Genomic DNA, 23,554 nt, shown 5'->3' with positions numbered 1-23,554 from the left:
AAAGAAGAACAACAATTATATTGCTTTCTGAAAGCAAAATTACTGAAAACAAAACTCTTCTGGGAGAATACTTAACATACTTGAGAGATGGGTGACAAGAAACTGAGCCTTGGTCTGTTCTGCTAATAACAGTGCCCTTAGCCACAGATTCATTTGTCTAAATAACAGAAGAGAGTGCATTTATAGGGCCTGCTCTGTCAAACCTCCCCCATCATTCTTTTCCCTGTTTAGTCCATATAACGCAGCAGAATAAAAAATATGCAGAATAAAAAATGTGCCCCTCTGCTGCTGTAATCAAAGTGATTGTGTTTCAGATCAAAAACATTTATTTACTGCATGGATTAAAGGATTAAATTGCACAGGAATGCTCTGCCCAACATTCTGTGCTTGTGCTAGAATCCAGCTGCCCTTAATCTCCATATCATTGACACAGGATATTGATAAAATGGCTTTCCCATTATGGCTTGTTTGTTTGTGATGTATACAGAATTAAAGTAACAAAAATAAGATTTCAGGGTTGAAGTTGAGTCCTGAGCCAGCTCTGCCAGCGTGCCATGCCCCTTCTGCCCCCACAGCGCCGAGCCCTGGCTGTGCAGGGCACCCTCAGGGCCACATCCACCCCGACAGCACTGGGCACAAATTCCCCTCTTGTGCCACCAGCCATGGCGAGTTCTGCCCTTCACCAGGCTGAGTTAGGGTGGCAGATCATGCAGTGACAATGTGACATTGCCCCTGAGACTGGAGGTGGCTCGGGGACAAACGGGTGGGCTCTGGTTCACAGACACCAGGATGGTTCAGCCCAGGGGAAAGTGAGTAAAGAGCCAAAATCACTGCTGAAAGAGCAAAAAGCCAGTGGCAAACACACCGTGCCATAACTAAATACCTAAACCATCTAAATCTAAAATATCCTCTACCCTAGGCCAGTGTCTCTAGTCCAAGGTACACTGCTTGTAATCTACTGCAGAAGACAGTGGCCACACTGAAGCACTAAATGTTTGTTCTGCTCCCTGTACCTCCAAGGCAAGCTAAATATTTGAAATGTACCCCAAAAAAAGGGAAAATATTAGAGATATCCATTCATAGGCAAGAGAATTAATTTTATTTTTATTATTAACTGACTACAAAAGAAACTTTGTTGCTTGATGACGAGAATCCACTGCATGACTCTTGCTCTTCTTTCATAAACAGGAACACAGTTCACAACTAAAAAATCCATGTCTGACCTTGGTGTCAGCAACCAGTTCCAAAAGATGAAGCACTTTTCCCCTCAGGTCTATTGTTGCAGGCTCTCTGCAAATTCAGGCAGACATCACTGCATCAGGTTAAATCTCTCACACAGGGAGAGTTGCCCTAAGATAAAATCCCCTCTTTTTTCTTCTCCTCTAATAAGAGGAGGTACCATCCTCGTGTCCCAGTAACTTTCCAGTTCTCTGCAGCTTTGCTTCAAGAATTGTTGACTTGGTAAGCAAATGCAGTAAGTTAATTTAGTGTTATCGCCTAATGATCACAAAAGAGGAGAATAAATTAAGAAGTGTCACTCTTTTACTAATCTTTTTCTATTTTACAGGGCACATGTTGGTGTGTTGCTACTGTTGTTTAAGATTATGATGCCTTTAAGGTTTATTTTGTATCTTCAGGCTTCTGCTGTTTTGTGATTAAATGCATAGAAGCAAGCAGAATAATAATTATGTAATTTATGTTCATACACTTCCTCCCACTGGCAGGTTGCTTCTTGACTGAAATTGTATTATTTGATTCATGAACAGCTACCTATTAAAGATGGCGGGGACAGATACTGCAAATCCCTAAGAGCAATCATGAAAAAATATTTCAGCTACACCACTGATGTCAGGTCCATTTGCACATTTTTATCACTGATTCATGTTCTGTAATCTACTGCTTCAACTGAGAGCATTTATCCCTGCTCCTTCTGAATGACATTAAAAGCATATAGAGAGGTGAATCACACAACTCTGTGTGCAGTTCTTACCATTGATTCAGGCAAAATAGGAATGTAATTGTTAACCAAATTTGCTAATACAGAGAGGAAAAATTTTGCAGCTAAGGCAATTAACCGATGTGTTTGTGTTTTCTTCCACTCTAGGAAAAGTAGAATACCTCTGAAGTGCCAAACACAGATAAATTAAATGGGAACAGTTCTGCTAAAGGTAAAAGGGGTAACACTTCTGTGTGTATCCAGCTCCTGAGTGATGAAACTAATCATAGCTGAAGAGCAACACATTATTTACACAGCAGGGACACTTAAAGACAATGTCCTACGTTGTGCCAAGCTCTGTTCAAGCTTTTCCTTTAAGAAAATTGTAAAAGAGTAGCAGGGAAATCAGAAGGAGGGAGGAGTGAAGTAACTCAACCAAGGTGACAAAGTGAGTCAGTGAGAAACACAAAACAGATCCTGGCATTTGCCAGCCTGTGCCATGGCTGGCAGATGTCAGAGTTTCTCTCACATCCTCAGATGGAGGAACTGTAAACTGAGATTTGAACCTTTCAGCTGCATTCCTCCAAGAATGAACCGCAGTCAGTGGATAATTCCAATTCTGCATCTACATTTAGGTCTGTGTAAATAATAGTGAGGTTTTTAAGATTGTGATCTGACAAAGATACTCTGCTCACTAGAAAACTCAAGACTATTCTTTGATTGAACAACATTTGAAAGTAAGAGAAACAGTAAGAAGCTAAAGGCAGCATTTTTCATTGCAAAGGAAATGCATCATTGTTTTGTCTTGTTGAAATCTGGAATGACGGATTATGCCATTAATTCTGTGTATGTTGCTCTTAACAAAACCCCTGAAATCTATGGTTCTGATATTTTACAAAGACAGGACTAAAAATTGGTGAAAATCCTCTTCTCAAGCATTGCTTATCGTGCTGCAGTAAATACCAAGAGCTACACAGCCTAATCAAGCATCCAGTCTTATTCAGAAACAGCCTAAAAAGTTACTAAATGTTTTCTAAAATAAAACCTCCTAATAAGAAGTGGGTGTTTAGACACTAAATTGAGTTATATTAACATTAAATCAGCCCCCATAAAGAATAAGTTTTGTGTCAGTCAATGAACTTATTTCACAAAAAAAAAAAAAAAAAACAAAAACATATGTGGGGTAAAAATACAGTTACCAAAGCTGAGTTCCCTTTCTAGGTGGATTTGCAGAAGAGTGCTACAAAGGAAGCTGAGCACCCTTGAATGTAACTATTACTACAGCAAAACGCCTTCATTCAGGTCACAGAAAAGAACAGATGAATCCCATAGTACACATAATGCCTAAAAAAGTACATGTGAATGAAAGCTAAACTGAGCTGGGTATCTTTCCCTTGTGACTGACAGCCTGTGTGAGAGCTGAACACAAAATTCATATCTGTACTGAACCATCCCACAGCTCTACAGCATCACATCTGTCACAGGAGGAATAAAACAAGCATTTTGGCACTTTCAATAGTTACCTCATTCACAACATACCAGCTCAGTGAAACAGCCAAAGCAGAGACAAGCAAGTCATAATTTCACCCCAAACTAATGTTTATTTTTTTGCAAGACTGTGAAAGGCTCAGGAAGTTTGAGTCTTTCTTTTCCCCGAATCACCAGATCAAAAACAGGTAGTAGGTGGTCAGAGGAAGGGTCCCCACTATTTCAGTTCCTCAGTGTCTCTGTTTCATAAATCTTCCACTTTTGATCCGTTTCCAGAATACAAAAGAATCCCCACACTTTCACCAAGAGTTTACAGGCCACAGTAAGAAATTACTCTTTTCTCTCCAGAAATTTCCAAAGGCTAAAGCAAGGGCAACACATCTCACATCTCACACAGGGTGCATCCAACTCCACATCTGGAAACCAGATACAGCCTGCAGGGCAAATTCATCTGACCTGCCCCAGTTTTACTGTCATTGTGCCATCTCCTGTGGGGCTCTGCATGTCCATACATTTTGTCTCTGCTAGTTTTTCTCTGCCAGGCATATAGAGTGGAAGGGAGAAGAGGGCAAAGGGGCCATGGGAGATCACAGAATTTTGGACACTGTCCCAGAAAACTTTCTCTAAATTCATTTAATCCCAACAAAATTGAGTTTGGACCACCCAGACTGCAGTACCTAAACAAGAAAGGCAAGAAATTTATTTTAAGTTGGAGACACTTCTTTTCACTCACAGACTACAAAGCCACTGTGTTTTACAACACACACACACATCCTAAGTATCAAAAATATCAATTTTCCCCCACAGACTTACTTCATACCAGAGGGTTTGCACCACACACAGAGTTGGACAAGGAACCCTGAAGTCCCAATCCCCACTCCTCCACAGAGCTCACAAAGATGGGGAGTAGCTCTTTCACATGCTCAAGCTAAAAAATAAATGGTAGCATAATGTACTGCATGAGAGGTTAAAAAGCAGATTTTTTAATAATGGATGCTGTTAATTTACAGAATATTAATATGGCATCTTTCTCCACTTGATAATCGCTATTTTTTTGTATTACAGAAAGGAATAGAGCACAAAGAAACAACATTTCAATGACACCACCAGACCTCAATTAAAAGTTCTGTGCCACTCGGTATTGCTTCAAGGGATGGTAAAGCAACACTGACCCACTCCAAAGTGGTTTATGAATTGCTACTGATGAGAACTCTTGCTGAATAAGCAGAATAGGTTCTTTAATGCCACTTTCTTACAAACAGCAGCAAGCAGTGGAGAGAGACAGTAATTAATGTGTTAGTATCAAGAGAAACAAAGAGCCAGCAAAGGTCTGTCTTTTCCCAGTTATCAGACTGAGCAAGCTTCTCTAATATAGCTGGTACTGTAGCAGTTCTCAGGGGCTGGACTGAGGGTAAGCAATGCCTGATTGATTAAGGTACAATCCTGACAGTATTTTACAGCCTGGATAAATATCTTTTCCCAAAAAAAAAAAAAAAAAAAAAAGAAAAAAATTCAGGCTGCAGGCAGCAAGTGAAGCCTGGTATTAGGGTGTGGAGCACGTGAATTTAACAAGCCAAAGCTAATAGCACCTCCAAATATACCAAACTTCTACAGGATGTTCAGCACAAGAACCAGGTGGATTGGAAATGTGCTTTTACCAGTGCTTTGTTATGACAGCTGATTTCTGTGACACTTAAGTGTTTTCTTCCACGAAATCCAACCATTGTGGATTAAATGGCAAGAGAAGCATTTATAGAAAGCTCTAAAAAGGTTTGTGTTGCTGAGCACAATAAGAAATGAACTGCTCCTGCCCAGACCACACAGCCAAAACAGGGGGAAGAGGAGAGGTGCCCACACTGGTTAGTGCTTCTCCCTTGGAAGAGCAGACACAGCCAACTTAGCACCTCATTTCTTACAAGCAGCATGACATGATCCTCCGGGGCAAGACAAGGTCAGGATGGGTTTTATGGCTCACTCAAGATGGATTTTCAAAGACTATATTAACCACATGCAGTCCTCCAGTGGAGTCAGAATGAAAAGCATCACCAGTGGACAAAAACACCCCAAACAAAACAAACAAACAAAAATGCATTTTGTAACACCAAAACATCCCTTACCGAGTTTCCCTGATGATGTCCTGAGCCCTGACTGAGCCAGACCCAGCCATCAGAGCAAGTTACCCTGAAAACATTTACCAGGCTGCTCACTGTCCTCAGCCAATCAGTCTGGGCTGGGGGATTCAACTCCATTTGTTGGCATTTAACATGAAACTCCATTCTTAATGGGAAACAAACAAAGAAACAAATCTTAGGGCAGCCTCTTTCTTCCTGTTTCACCGGGCTCAGCTTCGCCTCTGCCACTTCTGCTTCCTTGCCTAAAATTCCCTGGGTTTGCAGTGGATTGCACTCGGTCACTCCCCTTGGAGAAGGGCAGGGGCAGCACTGAAGGGCGCCCATCAGCCATCCCTTCCCTTTCCCTTCTCCTCCCCAGGATTTCTTGCCCAGCAGGTCCCCCAGGGACAGGGGGGATGCAGTGCCAGGAGCTCCCGAGCAGCTGAGGGGCCCCAGCTGGAACCAGGATGCTCCAATTCTATGTGGTGTTTTCTGGGGGAAATTGGAAGAAATAAAAAGATTTCTCAGAGTAAAGCACTGGATGATAACAGGGGAAGGAGAAGTTTGAAGGCAGAGGGAGCACAACCCATGCTTGGAGCTCTCAGGGAAAGGCAATGCTCATTTAAAGATGAAAAAGCCACAGTGAAGAGATGAAAGTCTAACAATTTCACGGACTACTTCTTTTTTTTTCTTTTTTTTTTTTTTTTTTTTTCTGCATTTCAGCACCTTGAGCCCTGGTTTAGGAGGTCCCAGGTGAGGTGACACTGTCCTTTGGCTCACAGCTCATGCACACAGGGACAGTGAGACCTGACACAGTCAAGGGACAATGATGATAAACCACATACAAGTCACCAGTTGTTTCACATGTGCTCTCTTGAACCTCTTAAATGTGAAATGCACCCACACTGAGCTGATTAAAAGCTCCTGTGAGTGTGAAATCTTCTCTCTGAATAGGCTTCTACACCACAAAAGAAACATTTCATACATCATATTTGAAACAGATCAGAGCCTTAAAAGCAACTTTATTCGACTGCCATTATGAAACAGAGCTTTCATTGTCTGCCCCTGAAAGGCTTTGAGTCATCATCTTCCAGTAATAACTAATCCCTTGCTCACTCTGTACCTGACAATTCACGGACAGCCCAATTACAGGAGAGGAAAGTGGCACACCACTTTCAGAGGGTGGACTCAAACACTCAACTACTGTTAAAGGCTTTTGTTTCAGAGTACAATTCACTTAAGCAAATTCTGATAATCTGCTTTGAGAGCAGACTGTAATAATAAAAATTTAAATTGCAGCAACATCATCTAATAAAGACAGAGTCAAACATGATTACAAAAGTCAGGAGACAGAAAACTGTAATTTGAGAAACCTGACAACTATTTATTCTCCATATAATATCCACACCTTACATTTTTATCCAGTTTTTCATGCCAAACTTGCTTCTTAGTTATTAGTATTTCTAATTTGCCTTGAGTGACCTCCCAGAGTGCCCAATTCACACCAACACAGGTAAACATGCCAAAGCCTACCAACATGTATTTTATACAGAATTATGGCTGGCACAACTTTGGTGTCAAGGACTTGTGACTAGTTACCCTCATGAAGATCTGGTGAAATCTGTCTGTAACTCTACAGAGGTTGAAAAACAAACACAACAGGAGGAATTTTCAGAATGGCATAATGCTTATACACACAGTTTCAGAGAGAATTTTAAATTTGACCTCTCTTAATTCTTGAGTGTTTGATTTTATAGAGTAATGACATGGGCTTTTTTTGTGTAGTATCTAATCTGAGGGAAGAAACCTTGAAGGGAATACTTAAGAGTGAATTGACATTTAATGTAGTTCCCTTTCCAGTATCTGCTCAGCAAGATGCATTCTGAGCATGGATCTCTAACAAGACAGAGGGAACCCTTATCTACAATCATAAAAAATTAAATGCAGCTAAGATAAATGTCACATGTTCCTGATGATAATCAGGAACTTCCTACCCTGTACTTTGTCAAACCACTCTCCTGCTAATGGACAGCTAATGCTGACACGAGAGATGTCAGATATCCCCCAGGGCCTGAAGAATGCTCATGTATAACTAAAAGCTTTCAGATTTATCTCCTGAGCTGGTGGTAAAACTCTGGGTTAAGACTGTGTAAGCCTTCTCACAAGTTGAGGTGCATCCATAGCATATGCTCGTGAAAGAAGAGAACCAGGTATTAACATTTGCACATTAACACCATCAGGGAGCTCATTAAAACAACTCTCTGTTCCCTCACAGCCCAAGTCTTCTTTCAGGAGTATATCTGAGACAATGCCACAAGCAAGAGAGATGTCACAAATCTAAAGACAACAAAGTTTGTCTCTTAACTCACATTCACGTTTTCCCATTAAGATTTCTATCATGGACAGAAAAGTGGCTGAATTATCTGATGACTTCCTGTCAGGGAATGCTGTCATCTCTCAAACATATCCAAGATGTGCAAATAAGAAATGATCCTGCATCTCCTCTGTGCAGTGTGTGCTGTATTTCACAGCTGCAAATATTACAATCTTCAATAAAGGGAAGGCAACAATTCCCTTCAAGTCATGAAAGCACTGAGCTCAGTTGTGAATGACTGCAGACAGAGTGTGTTGTGACACATGCAGGAAGTGCTATGTTTTACAAGAAGATTATTCTTGCCAACATGATTTTGATAAGGAAGTCTTTGCAAAAAAAAAAAAAAAAAAAAGGATGTTTGTTTTCCAAATCCTTATATAGTCCTTAGCACTCATTTATTTGAGCTTCCCCCTTGAACATAGTACCATAGAGCAATACTGAAATACTCTTTAATACAAAAGGAGCTTCAAGCATGGGAATGAAGGGCCATGCTTGATTCATCCACCATACAATGAAGCAAAATCACACTCATAGGATAATATTAAAAATATTATAAATAAAATTAATACCACAGAGAATTTTATAAAATATTTATTTGGAAAAAAGTCACTCTGTACAAATTTAACATTCTCAACACTGAAGTTTTATAAAAATGCTAACACAACAGAAAGACAAGTGAAACATTAAACTGCTCTTCTTCTTAAATTACAAAGGAATAGATTCATTCTAAAGAAGCTACTGTAATTCTAAACAGTAAAGAGATCTTGATAAGAATTCATTTTTTCTCTATTACAGACAAATACAGGTATCAAAGGATGACTTTTCCATCCTTTTATAAACTTCTCCCCAAACACTGTCCACAACTAAACCAAATACTCTAAATGGTTTACACTTTTACTGTACATAGCTTGTGCTCCAGGAAAAGTCAGCACAATTTGATCATCATTTTCTCAGTGCCTAACAAAATCTCACCTCTATAACATTTGGTACAAAATTGTCTGTACAAAGCAACATTGCTCATGTAAATTTGAAGCAAACTTAAAAGTTAAGAGCATTTATCTGTGCCTTCAATTTGGCATTATGAAGAGAGAGTGATTAAGTAAAATTTCAAGAAGGAAAACTCAGTAACTGGGATTACTGTATTTTTCTTTCTTTTTAGTAATTACTATTGTATAAAAAATTTATATACTGCAGGTTATTAGGAATGGCAGACCCTAAATCTAACAATGCTAGTTTCATAGTCTTCATCATAAAAATTAGATTTTTCTGTATATTATTTTTCTCTCTTCATTTTAATCTATTTGCAAAAGCTGCTGTTGCATATCAACCGCTTAAACAGGAGGCAATGTCTCCCCGTGAAATTAAAACCAGTAAAAATGCCATAGTACTGTAAACACAGCTAGAATAAAAACTGACAAAACGCAGTGTGACAGGTAAGCTGTCATCTGGAAAGTTTTTTTCACATTTTCTTAACACAAAATATGGCTCACAGCACAAACAACAGGAGGAAATAAAAAATACAAAAAAAACAAAACAAACAAAAAAAAAAAAAAACCAACAACAAAAAACAACAAACTCCCTGGTCAAACTTCTGAAAGCTTCAAGTCACAGCCAGGGGTGCCAGGCAGGGTCCATCCGGCAGAGGTTGTCCAGGCTGTTGGCAGCTGCCACCAGAGTGTTGACTTTGCTTTCCCCTCCCTCAAACTGGGCGAGGTTGTGGAGGCGAGTCATGATGGCAGTCACAGCTTTCTGAACCAGAGAAACCAGCTGCTGGCTGTCCATGTTCTCGGGCTGCCCAGCTGCTGACAGTGGAGAGGAAGTGTCTTCTTGGGTTTTTTTGTGCCACGCAATGATTTCATCCCTTAGCACAGTTTTTAGGATGCCATCCACCTATATGAAGAAGAAAAATCAGATTATTGCATTTAATCCACAGAATGATCAGGTTCTATCAGATCACAGAACTGTAACTAGATTTTAGTTGACAGTATTTTGACACTTTTGGTGCCACATTGCAATTTTAGACTTTTCAAGGTGAGCGTGGCTTCCAAACATTTTATTATTTCCTCTCCAAGCTTTATTTCTTTTCATAAAAAGTTTCCATTACAAAAACACAACACAATGACTCCTACAGAAATTAATAACATATATTAAGATATTGATACACAGATATAGTTGTGTACATCCTATTTTTAAATTACTCCACTAAATTCATGGCTTTTACCAGACACACAGACTGAAGTCTTAGGGAAAGATCTGGAGTACTTTGAAAAGCTGGAGGGTTTTATTGCAGTCATTACACTCTCGGGGAATATTATTTTCTGCTACACAGGGAAAGAACACTGACTACAACATCCACACATATGTATCTAATATATATATACATTTATGTTTTAGAGGCCAGTTCTAGCCTTGGATGAAAAAGAAATGCCTGCAACGAATACTTTCGTATTTTTTCTCATCACTGACTTAAGTAACTGGTATTAATTTGCCAACTCCAATAGTCTCAAGCTTCTAAAGCAACCTTTTACATGTCCAAAGTCAAATTAAACGTTTACACATAACATAAAACATTTCCAAACACTTCCAACATTTCAGCTGGCCTTTGTGATGACCTCAGGGTAAAATTTTAAACAAATCTGCACCATCATTCAGTTCCTACCTTCACCAAAAAAGTGCTGTTTTGTTTATAAATTGTCAAATACAAACCTGCAAAAAAGGTTTACAAACCTTGAAGTTTGGCTGTGCAAAGCAGCGAGCGACTGCAATCATGGATGCAGTGAGGGGCCCCGACACCCCGATGGTGGTGAGAAATTCCGAGATGTTCGGGGTGAGCCGGAAGGGAACCGGACGGTTGGCGTCCAAATCTCCAGTGGCATCGTTAATGTCAAAGCGAAAGTACGCCACGTTGAGCTTGCCAGTGTCCTGGGTGTAACAGAAAGATGCACAAAAGCAATTAAAGGAACTGATTTTCGTTCATGGAACCAAAAGAGTTGGGTTTTTGTGTCTGTTATTGCTGAGTTCCAACAGTACTTTTCACTCGTTCAGCCAAACAACTTCTGAGCAATGAAGTTATAAATAATGGCATGCAGAAAGGTATTTCTCTCAAAATGTTGTGTCCAAACCCTTTACTAAACACATGTAATACCAAACTTAAGGAATAGATGCCTCTGGATCCTGATCTATATGGACTCACTGCCAATAGATCTCTGGGACAACATTCAGTGTCCAAGGTTCACTGTGGGTAAACAGCTGAACACTTGACAGAGGGATTGAAAAATCCTAATTGCTCTACAGACTATAGCTCTCCATACATTAAAATGACATGGAGACTTTAATAAATACCACCTTTGCTCTTTTTTAAGGTGGCAAACATAATTTTAAATATTGGGTTAAAACAGAAAAATCTTGATTAACACGAGTTGTAACTTGATGGATATGCTCAAAAGAGAATGATATTTAAAAAGGGGTACAGCTCTTTTAAGAAAATGAAGCTCTATATTTTATTTTTCTTGTAGCTAATTGATTTAATACAATAGTATTAAAGCAATATATTGAAAGAATAATTTGAAAGCAATATATTAGAAAGAAGACTAAAAAGAGAGACTTATCAGTCATTTACATGAAGAGTTCAAATATCTAAGAACTATTTCACAAAGTTCTAAACTCTCACCACAGAGGGCAGAGTTGATGTCCATGGGGACTGCAGGTTAAAGTACTCCCTACAGGATGTGCAATCACACAGAAATAAAAAGCCTACTGAAATGCACTGTTAATTATCTATGCTGAACTTCGACTCATTTCAAAAGCACAGTGCAAATATCCATCTGATCCAAGAGGAGAGAATGAGCAAACTGAAGCATACCTGGGCAATCTGCAGCATCTCAGGGTTGAGCCTGTTCAAGTGAAAGATGAATTCTGCAAAGCCAATGAGGGCTAACTGGATGGTGAACATCTTCCGGAAGGTCCAGTAATCCGTGGCGTTGGGGAAGGTGTGCAGAGCCCACTCCTTGAGCATGCTGCGAGGCACCATGTTACTCTGCACCTCCTTCAGGATGTCTCTGAGAACCTGCACAGCAAAAGGCTTAGTTGGAAAAAGGCATTTTTAATGCACTTCTTAGCAACAGACAAATCGACCTAAAATAACTACCAATCTGCTTTTAATTGCTGTATCTCATTTTAGGAAAAGCAAAAAAAAATCTACCAAAATATTTAATTACTATAGCATATACTAGGCCTAATTAGTTAGAAAAAGAAGGATCTGTTCTGTTACACCAGAAAGGATGATAGTCATGTTGGCTGCAATTAAAGGGCTGTTAAAGTTTCAAATGTAAGAATTCTGAAAATAGAAACAAATGTTACATAGCACTTCCATTTTTATTTTGTAACAAAGACAGTCTGAGACAATTGTTTAAACTACATCCGTAATACATATCTACTGTGTATGTTTTAATAGCTGTATTAGGAATGGGACTGGCATTTTATGTATGAATTTGCACTAAGAAAAAAAAACACATAAAACCACCTTATACATCACAACTGGTTATTTGATGGAGGTCACAGAGACAGAGAGCTTTGTTCTTTCTGAGTACTTAATTTATTAGGTGAGATTGTCCAACTGCTTCTGTTTGGCTTAGACGAATGGATCCACTGGCAATTTTAAGAGAAATATTAGAAGAACATGGGAAGCCTGCCTCACATACCATGCTGTAGCTGCTTATGTAAATTAGAAATGCTGCTTCCCATGCTGTCAATTAATTATTTTTAAAGCACTATACAAGAGAGCAAAAAAAAAAAATCAATCATCACCCTGCCTGTTTTCAGTTGCTTTTACTCAAAACAACTTCCAGCAATACAGCTTTTTTTTAATAAAATCATTCCAAGATCACCTAAACTCTGAAGAGATATGGAGTTCTCATTATGAAAAATCAAAATACATGCAAAAAATCCAACCAGTACCCATGCACCATGCATCTGACATCTAATGACATCTACCAAACACGCACATCCCTGCTAAGCTGAATTGCCTTTAAAAGACAGGCTCTGCTGAATACTTCTATTTTCTACAGAAAACCTTTTAGCAAAGTCCTAGCTTTATCTATAACAATAACTTAAACCTGTCAGAATCTGCTACCTCTTTTCTAAACTCTAAAATATTCTGTTATTTAGTACATAATGAACTTCCTAAATTCTGAAGAAGCACTGAGGGTAATTTGCCGAGGCACAGCAAGGTGCTGGTGAAAGCCCTGGATGGACTTGCCCAGGGCAGGGCAGGGTCCTGGCGACACCCCTGGATGAAGTTGCCCAGGGGATGGCAGGGTGCAGGGAACAGCCCTGGATGGAATGGCCACAGCAGGGTGCTGGGGACAGCCCTGGATAAAGTTGCCCAGGGGATGGCAGGGTACTGGGGACAGCCCTGGATGAAGTTGCCCAGGGCAGGGCAGGGTGCTGGGGACAGCCCTGGATGAAGTTGCCCAGGGCAGGGCAGGGTGCAGGGCAGGGCAGGGCAGGGTGCAGGGGACAGCCCTGGATGAAATTGCCCAGGGCAGGGCAGGGTGCAGGGGACAGCCCTGGATGGAATGGCCACAGCAGGGTGCTGGGGACAGCCCTGGATGAAGTTGCCCAGGGCAGGGCAGGGTGCAGGGGACAGCCCTGGATGAAGTTGCCCAGGGCAGGGCAGGGTGCAGGGGACAGCCCTGGGTTAACCCCTGCCGCGGTACCTGGTGACTGGCCTGCGTGCCCCGCGCCTGCACCGTGGCCAGCCGGTCGTAGTAGCGGGAGATGGGGTTGTCGTGCTCGATGCCCTTCTTGGCACAGCGCTGTTTGTAGATCTCCACCAGGGACAGCGAGGAGGGGTTGTCCTCCACCAGCCGCATCTGCGGGGACACCGCCACCACCCGCGGCACTGCGCAGGGGCGGGGCAGAGAGAGCAAAGCAAAGCTGAGTTCATCCAGAGCCCAAATGCTGGCACACCAGCCCTCAAAACACAACCCCAATATCAACTGGAGCCTATCAACAGAAAACTTTAATGCTATGCTCATAATGATTTACAAGCTCAGGCAAAAAAGAATTACAGTAGGATCTTCTTTTATCTTAACAAAAATATCAATGGTATTTTAGAAAAAAAAATTGAACATTCATCATTCTTCCTATTTTTCTTTACCTTTAGGAAAGAGGGTAATATTTTGTTTAGATGAAATTCAGCAGAAAAAAGAAAAATTATTTCTTCTGTGTTATGTGGAAGAGGTAAAAGAAATTCACTATTTGTATATCACAACTTGGGGAGAAAAGGCTTTGTTCTGTCCCTCTTCTGCTGTCTCTAAATGTTGTATTTCCCATTGTATTTCCCATACTTCAACGCTGTTTTACTATGTGCACCCATTTCCACACCAACAGGCCCAGTGGGCATCTCTGCCTTAAATATTCACAAGTGCACTTGATATCATAAGCAGGGCACATAAGCATTTCTAAAAACACCCCAAATCCCACGCAATCAGCTGCACTCCTCCAGAGGGGTGCTACAGCTCCAGACAAAACTAATCACCCAGACAGATGTGAATTTACCTTCTGAATATTCAAAAAACCTCCAGCCATTATAACCTTTGAGCGCAACTTACATTTAAAAACAACACAGATCTCTCTCCTTGCGGTACCTGTGAAAAACAAATGTCTTTTGGTGGTCTCCTTCCTCTTCTCCAGGCAGGGGTTGAGGAGGCGGAGCAGCTGCAGGACGCGCTCCTCGCGGCGCGACTCGGTCAGGCAGGCGTCGTTCATCACCAGGTAGGGGTAGATCTTCCCGTTGTGCCCGCGGATGTACAGCCTGCGAGCGGCCGTGTTGTGCTTCTGCACTATCTCCACCCTGGGCATGAACCTGCCACGAAGGAGCATTTGGAGACAGCTTTGTAAGTGTTTTGAACAACAGGATCTCTAGTGATGACAATAAAAGCACAGTTCTCAACCTACAGCAACGTACAAGAAAACCAAATATGCTCTGAACAGTGCAGGTGTTTAGTGATCAAATGTAAAATTATTGAAAGGGGGTAAATTAAAAAGGTCTTACATCAAAGTTTGACTATATATGTAATACACATATATATAATATTTATCTACTATAAAATATCTATCTACTTTTGCAGAGAGGATGGATGGATGGATGGATGGATGGATGGATGGATGGATGGATGGATGGATGGATGGATGGATGGATGGAGAGGGCTTTAATTTCCTTCTCTGTTTTCAGAACTACAGCTACCAAAGCAAATCTTTAGGTTACCTTGCTATCTTGATGTAGTAATGTGTTGGCTTTGGCATAAGGAATTCTCCAGGTATCTCTACTTCAGCAGTTTGAGCTGAGAAGTTACTTAGAAAGCGGCACTTTTCCTCTATGAGGAAGAACTTTGGAAGCTGTTTAGTTTTGGCCTCCAGAATTTTGATCCATTTCTTTAGTTTGGAGATAAGGTTGTGGAGTTTCATTGACCCTGGCACACTGAAGTCAAAATCTGGAAAAAAAAGCCAAACAAACACAAATTACTCAATTCAATAGTGCAAACCAAACACACACACCCCCAGCTAAGCTGAACTGCCTCTAAAATACAGGCTCTGTTGAATATTTCAATTTTCTATAGAAAAGCTTTTTGCAAAGTCCTAGCATTATATAGAACAATAACTTAAACCTGTCAGAATCTGCTACCTCTTTTCTGTATACAACTCTAAAATATTCTGTTATTTAGTACATAACAAACTTCCTAAGATTTTCCTGTTTTACAGCCACACAAACATTGAAAAGCATATAGTGAAAAATTTAAATACTATTACTGTATTGAATTCTCTATATACTGCAACCAGACATACTGCATAGAAAAAAAAGAAACAGTAAAACTCTGAATTATTACATCAGACCACTTAGTGAAAGAGGAGAAGTAGGCTTAGTTTATAGCACTATAATTTTCTACCTGTTTAATTACAAACCATTTATTTATTTATTTAAAATCAGTAGAGACTTTTTACTCCTAAAATGGATGAAAGAGCCCCAGTTGAAGATACAATATAGAATCCATGAGGAAATGCAGGACAAACAATAAAATTGTTATTATTACTATTCTTTTCTCAGTTGCAAGAAAATTCTTATTCTTTCCTATCTTAGACAACAATTGAAAGACACTACAGGAAGAACAGCCACAGCAGCCCAAGAAAAATGACAATATCATGCAACAGCCTGCTCTTTCCACTGCAATGTCAAGAGTATCACAGAGTGAGAATATCTCCTTTAATCCACATGCAGGTGAAGAAGGAACTTTCACAAGGTCACTATATGGACTTCAGTACATTATGCAAGTAATTCTGTAACAGGAATCACTGCAATACTGAGCATTTTCTGGGCCACAACAACACCATCTTCCCAACACTGCTCTCACTACAGTTTCAGACAAAGCAAATAATAAATAAATAAATGTCTTTGAATTTCCCAAAAGAGGGAAAATGAATAAATTACATACATGAAATGATGGCTCAGCATTTCAGTGCCACAACAATGAAAGATTAAACACACTTGGATAAGAAGACAAACTACTCTCTGTAAATCTCATTAGTTATGGCATCCCAAACTGTGCAAGTCAACCAACAGACTTGAATTTTTAACTCATGTCTACTCCCTAGAAGATGCTGTTTTAAGCTCAACATGTCTCAAGTGAAAAAGCAACTGAAAAACACCAGAGAATGACAATTCAGTATTTCTGAGATTTGCAGCTAGAGCAGAATGGAATCTTCAGTATTATTCAATACAATGGAAAATTAAGTCTTAAAAATTAGTTTAAATTTTCTTGCAGAACCTTCATTTCAATATGTCATATACACTCAATATTTTCCTAAGTTGACATATATACCAAAAACCAAACATGAGCACTGCTCAGAAAATTTGACCACATAAATATGCTACAAGCATCTGCCTGCAAGTGTGCCAAGAGTGAATTAAGTATGTGCACACAGCAATTACTGCATTATAAAAGTTTTTTCAACCACAATTAAATCACTCAAAACTCTGATCGTCCAAAAGACTTACTCCTAAAAACAACTTAAAATATTCATTTAGCCAGCAGAGTTCCTGTCATTCTACACATACACTCTCCTGTGTTACTTTCTTTAATCCACGATTCTAATGCCAAAGAAAACAATGCACCTTAGGATTGCTTTCATTTTGCTGTTCTGTTACTTAAATAAATATCAGAGAACATATAACCCAACATATTTCACTGTTTATCCATAATAAACTGATATGCTAAAATCTTTCAGTGAAAGACCTAAGTTTACCAGCCTAAAACAGAGCAAAAAACCAGCTCATACAAAATCCTTCCCACTTCTGTAAGAAAAAAGTCTATAATGAAAAATACAGTTTCATATTTATGGATGTAATATTCCCTTTTCTTTTTCTGCCTGCTGTGGGCAGTGCATCTACTGCAATATCACTGTAAAACACTCTTATTAAAATCCCAAGCCTACCCTCTAGTGAGCAGTGGGAGTAAATCATTTCATCAAAGTGACAAAATTATTGCATCATTTATCTCCCGAATCTCTGAAGTGCAGGAAAGTACCCTCAAACTGCAACTAGTTTTTGTGCTAATGTGAATCAGCCAAGAGGTAAAAACACACATCAATATATTTTCCTTACAAAAAAAAGTCACTCAGTTCACCACAAGAGCAGCTCTAGTTTGCTGAATGCCTATTTTAGGATTTTTGTTGTTCTTTTGTTTCCCAGTGGCAGATGGGAAACACTGAGAGTTCAATTAGTCTTTCTGCTCATGTCACAGAGAGCCCATCTGAGAAGAAAAATCATTTCAGCTGGAAGAAAGGGAAATACAAGACCAAACATTATTAGTGTACAAAGTCTCTCTGCTTTGCAGACATCTCAATCTATATAAACAGTGGTTTTGTTTAAAAAAAAAATCCATTTCTTCAGTAGTACTGGAAAACACCTTTTTCAAGCCAACACACACTGGTCTGAAGTAGCTCACTACTTGCACCACTTGTTCCTAAAAAGGATGGGAAGTTTCCCCCCCCATCCTTAATGGGGATTTTCACAGAAGGCCATGGCACAGACTGCAGTGGAAGCAGTTTGCTCTCTCTTCTCAATGCTGCTGAAGTCTCTTGCCACTCTCAATGGAAGGAGAAATGGGGCACAGTCTTCTCCCCAGTGAGACCTAAAAAAATCCTGATGCTTCTTAACAGACTTTGATTGAAGGCTGTACCATCATTCCTCAGGAAGAAACACCAAAAAACATACTTGAGGTAGCAAAATTAGAGTATCAAACCCTCTGTGCCCCCCAGTCCCCTTGGCCTACACAACATTAACATGGCATTAAGAAAACAAAGAATACCTCCAAACTAAGACTCCGGAACTATATTAAAAAAACCCTTCTGCTACACTGGAAGAAAATAGTTCTGATCAAAGACAACAGGCTATTAATGCTTTTAGAGCAAGAAACAGTTCACTTGAAGATTTTTAATATTATTCTGACCATAGGAAAAGCCTGATTCGATTAAAGGTTCACATCTCCAGGATCTCTAGCTAAAAAGCCAAGACACCCATCATGTAAGATGTCCCTGAGGACTGAGTTGTAAGCTTTTCTGCACAGAGCAGGACAATTCTTTATGCCCATGAAGAAGATCCAAGCATTCTCCAAAATTGAAGTGCTGTCTTGGTTTTGAAGTTGTTATTCAAACATTTATATACTCTACTTCCCAAAACTTCTTTCCAATCTCACAAGAAGTTTTGGTAGAAACCAATAAAGATGAAAAATCTCAGTGATAGGAAAGCAGAAATATGGAGCAGGACTTCTGGTTTATCACTCAGCTCCAGAAAACCAAGACTGCATAGACCAGACACCAAGGTCAAATATCCATCTCTTCATCTGGATTTCCTGGATAACACCCTGTTATCTAAAAATTACAATGGAAGCAAAGAAAGAGCTACCAAAGCACACTATGTTCACTCTTGAGCAAAAGGGAAAAAAAAAAAAAATCCTTAAAAAGGCTGAAAATGAACAGAGCTCTTCCCCCTGCCCCCTCCTAACAGTTCAGAGCCACACTTGGGTTTCAAGAGCTTCCTCCTGACTGCAGAACTACCATGCACAGTGAAGGATTCATTGTGCCGGGGGACAAAGTCTCAAGGAAATTACCATGCCCTTCAAGAGGGTATCTTGGAGCTCTCCATTCATATTCAGCTTGAGAGGAGAGATGGTTGCAGAAAGAAGCTGAGCCAAACTCTAAACTATCATCTGCCCAGAAAAGGACAATTGAGGCAGCTTTTCTGCTGCTTTCACTGCTGAGAGAGCTCTCAAAGGGAGCATTTTTCAGCATTTTCTTTTCTTTGATGTCAAAAGGTTTAGCAGAAAAGGAAAGAACAAAGAACAGATGGTCAAAGAACTACGCATTTGAAGTTCTAGAAAAAAAATTCAAAGTAAAATTTGTTTTTATAATATAACATTAGGATAAAGATGACCTATCACAGTTCCAACAGTCCAGACTGCTACAGACAAAGAATTCAGAATATAAGAAATGGTGTGAGAGTCTCCAGTGGCTCCAAACAGGAATCAAAATACAACTCTGATGTTGATGGAACCAAACCCTGCTGAAAGTGTCTATAAAAAATAGCTGTCAACATTAATCTGGGAATAATTGACAAAAAGTTTACTCCAAGACAGCTCCTTAGCTTGGACACTTTTGAAATGAAAGGCAACCACTGTAATTATCTGTCCATCATCCAAATGCAACTGGTACTCAGAACAGGAAAAACAAACATGAACATTGTGGTGTGACAGAAGGACACATCAGGCACATTCTACAACTGGTTTCTTGTAATGGTAAAAAAAAAACTTGCAATTTTCAGTACAGTAATTGCAATCCTATTCAGTTATTTACATATGTGTTACTGTTATTGTAAAATCAATAAAAAACTTATTTTCATTTTCTGCATAATGAATTAAATTACAGAAATTATTAAGTATGCTGATTGGTTTAATTTCTTCTGTTTTCCCACATTTAATTTGTAAATTAAAACACTGAATGTAACGGATTAAAATAAAATCTAATCCAGCACTACGCAAAATAATTACATGTATCCTGCAGACATTCATATTTCATCGTACTTGAAAAATAAAACATGAAATCTTCAAAAAAAAGAAAGTAATTACTGTTATTTAACTGAAGTTTACTAAGAAACACTTTGCATTTGATGACTTTACATGATTTTTATCACCAGGCCTATGTCATACTTTGGTTTATATGTTGTTCCATATAATTCTTTAATTAAGAGAGAACATCTGAAAACCTTAACAGCCATTTATATATCACAAAGATATGCATAAAATAAAAACAGCATAAAAAATACTGGAAATCCTCTCCACTTTTTAACTAAAAGTTGTTACTGAATCATAATTAAACTTCCTTAAATGTTTCTCTAGAAATGTTTTGAAATATTACTTCAGATATTGCAGACTGTAGTCTGGTATTGTATTTACTTTTCTTTTACACCTTGGAAACCCCAGAGCTCTCTGATGCTCACAGGAAAGGAAGTAGGAGCTGCTGTGACAGACCAAAACTAACTCAAATCCAACCAAGCGTATCAACAACACTTACAGCAATAAATAAGTGGCTATACCACTGTTGCAATGTAAAGACTATAAACCATTATTAAAAATCAAAATCAAGTCCAAACTTGTATTTAATGTAGAGCATTTCAGCTGGAAGGGATCTACAAGCAGCATCCCCAGATCCCTGATCCAGGGCTGCTCTCCAGCCTCTCCTCTCCCCATTTACATCTCTACCTGCCATTATTCCTCAGTTCTAGGTACAGAATCCAGCACTTGGACTGGTGAGATTTCACCCCATTAATCATTATCCAATGATTTTTTTCCCCCTGCACGCTCCCATTAAAGACACACAAGGTGTTTCTACTTCCATTTCTCTCCCTAGTACACTTCATCCAGTAAAAATTTAATCATATGGTTCAGGACTTCCATTATCTGCTGTCATGCAACTGCTGTGCCTCAGAAAGGACATCGTGCAAAGCACGGCGTGCACCAGATATGTAGGTCACTTCTACAGCTCAGATACTTTCACAGGATTCCCATCAGTTCCCTTATTTTCACAATATTATCTGCAAAATGCTTAAAAAAACACCCCAAGTCTACTTGACAAACACTCTCAGTTACATTTAAAGAAAAACCAAGGAATTTATGCAAAACTCAAAATTCTGGCAACCCAAAACATCAATGCCAATCAGTGTCACTTTGTCATGTATGAGCTGTGTGGCCTTAACACATTTCACCAAACAAATCCAGCTTGTAAATGAGCTTTTCTTAGAATTTCAAATCAAGATCAGATACTCAAATATGTAACCACTGGTTAAGAGAAAATGAATGAAGCAAAAAAGCTACTTCCCTTAAGTATCTTTTTTTATTAGAACTGATTAAAGTTATTGATTCAATTTACCAATGATGTAAATGTGGGCAATAGCATTTTTATAATCTAGTTACCCAAAACACTAAAGCAGTCTTACTCATCAGAAGTAGGCTGTTTTGAAAGACTTCACATAAAATCATCAGTTTGGAGTTCTGGGGTGAAAATTTCATTAAATTCTGGCATCATAGAGAGACAGAGATCATTACTGTCCCTCACATACAGCTAGCAGTTCTGTTCAAATTGCAAAAATATTACACTGAAGTAATCTAATTTATCTTTAAACACATATGTGATCAAACCACGGTTTTCAATAATAAAAATACAGCAATATATTTATTCTCTAGGTTGATGTCTGTTTTCCACTTGAATTACATTTATTACTGCACAAAAGACAGGAACAAAACTATTTCAGGTTTGCTGAATGACAGAAAAGTGCCTTTTTCTAAATTTTCTCTCAGGAAAGATAGTAGAATAAAAAAGCAGAATGCCCTCACAGCTGAACTGTGGAGAGAAATTTTCTTGAGATTAAAAGCAACATTTAAAAAATTTTAAACATTTACCTGTTGTAAATTGGCCTTTTAACTTCTGGAACACGGGGTCTTGAGCTGTTGCCTGTGCTCTCCTAGCTAGTGACTCTGAGGCTGCACTAGAAAACATGGTGGACACATTGGAGACATTCTCAAGACCTACTCCAAAGGTGCTGACTAACTTCTTGACAAAATTTAGTGTATGAGGAGTGATTTTGGCATCTGAAACGGCTCCGCTTTTCTCAAAGGCAACGGAGTAGCACTTGGCCAAGCCCTGCTGCAGTTGTCTGAGAACCTATGAATGAAAAACAGAAAAAACAAAATAGTCAGAAGATAGGCCTTCTGATTTGACACCAAATATTCATTCCCACTGCATTTTATATAGTAGAATTATGCTCTCAAAAACATCTGCTTAAAACTCTACTCTTAAACTGCAGAGGGTCAATCAGAATGACAGCACTGAATTCCATTAGCATTGCGAACAAACTGAGCAGGGGAAATGCTGCTTCACAAAGGACAACTTGCTCTTTCAACAGCAGGTAACTTTTTGATTTCACATTTTGAGACATATGAAAAAAAGGTGATATGAGGAAACCTTTAAATAAACACTGTGCTAGGCAGACAGAACAGTAGTCCAACACTTTGAGAGGCAAGGAACAGCAGAGTGGCAGGTCCATCTGCTCTCTGTTGCAATGCAAATTTCAGGTAATAATCACCACCTGTCACAGACGACCAGATCAAGAAGGAAAGTGCTATCTCTGAGACTTAGTGCAAGAATATACATTTTCAGTTAGTAGGAGCAACAGCTTAAATCCTAGAGGCATTCATCACATTAACAGTTCTGCAAAAACCCTGTACTGCTTCCAGAAATAACCAAGATCCAAACTCCAATCAGAACAGTTCCACAAACATCAGTTTACTAATCAAAACAAACAGTTATGCTTTGATGGGTAAATATTTTGCAGTTAACTTTCCCTTAGATGATCCATAGATTCATGGAAGGTGCATTGAAGCCAAATACCTCCTCATGCCAGTTCTCTCTGAACCAGACCATCTGATCCACAATGCCTTCCAGAGAGGACAGAAGGGTTGGGTGCAATTCCCGCTGCATGTGCATGATCCTGCTGCATCTCCACATTGGGGCAGTGGCTCTGATGGGCCCGGGGTCTGAGGCAGAGTGGGACTGATTTCCAACTGAACTTGGCTGCTGTTGTCCTGAATCTGGAAAGTGAACATTAAAAAGAATTACATTTCATCAACTTGATATGTGTCTGTTTGAAATAAAATAAATTGTTCCAGGAATTTGCTTGAGATTTACATTAAGTATTAATTATGTATTCCTAGTCTGTATCTTTTAGCACAAACCATCTCTAGCATGACAACTCCATCAGTGATTAAGCAGTTTTGCTTTATCAGATGACCCCCACTAACTCACACAACCCACCCACCCAGCAGTGTTTTTTGGCAGAACCTACAGGGAAGTATTTTACTATTGCTGGAAAAGAGTAAGTTATTAGGGTATGTGGGTATCTCCTCCTGCAAAAGAGTATCCAAACAAAAAGAAAACATTATTTAATTAGTGCCCTTTCAAATTTTATAAGAAGTTTAGTGAACTAATTCCCAAATGGAAAGGGCAATTAAATAAACAATGTACTTGTAATAAAGA

General features: G+C 39.2%; 1 protein-coding gene across 1 annotated transcript in view; it reads right to left on the bottom strand.

Moving 5' to 3' along the window:
* Positions 1–8,482: 8,482 nt before the first annotated feature.
* TRRAP (transformation/transcription domain associated protein) overlaps positions 8,483–23,554 on the bottom strand; it is a 74,167-nt gene continuing 59,095 nt past the window's right edge. Inside the window, exons 64-71 of the mRNA XM_053957443.1 lie at positions 22,910–23,109; positions 21,922–22,183; positions 15,180–15,405; positions 14,560–14,777; positions 13,627–13,811; positions 11,772–11,975; positions 10,637–10,831; positions 8,483–9,799 (exon numbers count right to left, since the gene is read on the bottom strand). Coding sequence (XP_053813418.1) covers positions 9,515–9,799; positions 10,637–10,831; positions 11,772–11,975; positions 13,627–13,811; positions 14,560–14,777; positions 15,180–15,405; positions 21,922–22,183; positions 22,910–23,109 — 1,775 coding nt within the window. The 3' untranslated portion in view covers positions 8,483–9,514. The remainder of the gene's footprint in view (positions 9,800–10,636; positions 10,832–11,771; positions 11,976–13,626; positions 13,812–14,559; positions 14,778–15,179; positions 15,406–21,921; positions 22,184–22,909; positions 23,110–23,554) is intronic.

This window comes from Vidua chalybeata, chromosome 16 (assembly GCF_026979565.1).
Source record: "Vidua chalybeata isolate OUT-0048 chromosome 16, bVidCha1 merged haplotype, whole genome shotgun sequence".
In the NCBI taxonomy this organism is placed as follows: Eukaryota; Metazoa; Chordata; class Aves; order Passeriformes; family Viduidae; genus Vidua; species Vidua chalybeata.
Note: the sequence above shows the minus strand (reverse complement) of the source record. Positions and strands in the feature narration are given on the sequence as shown.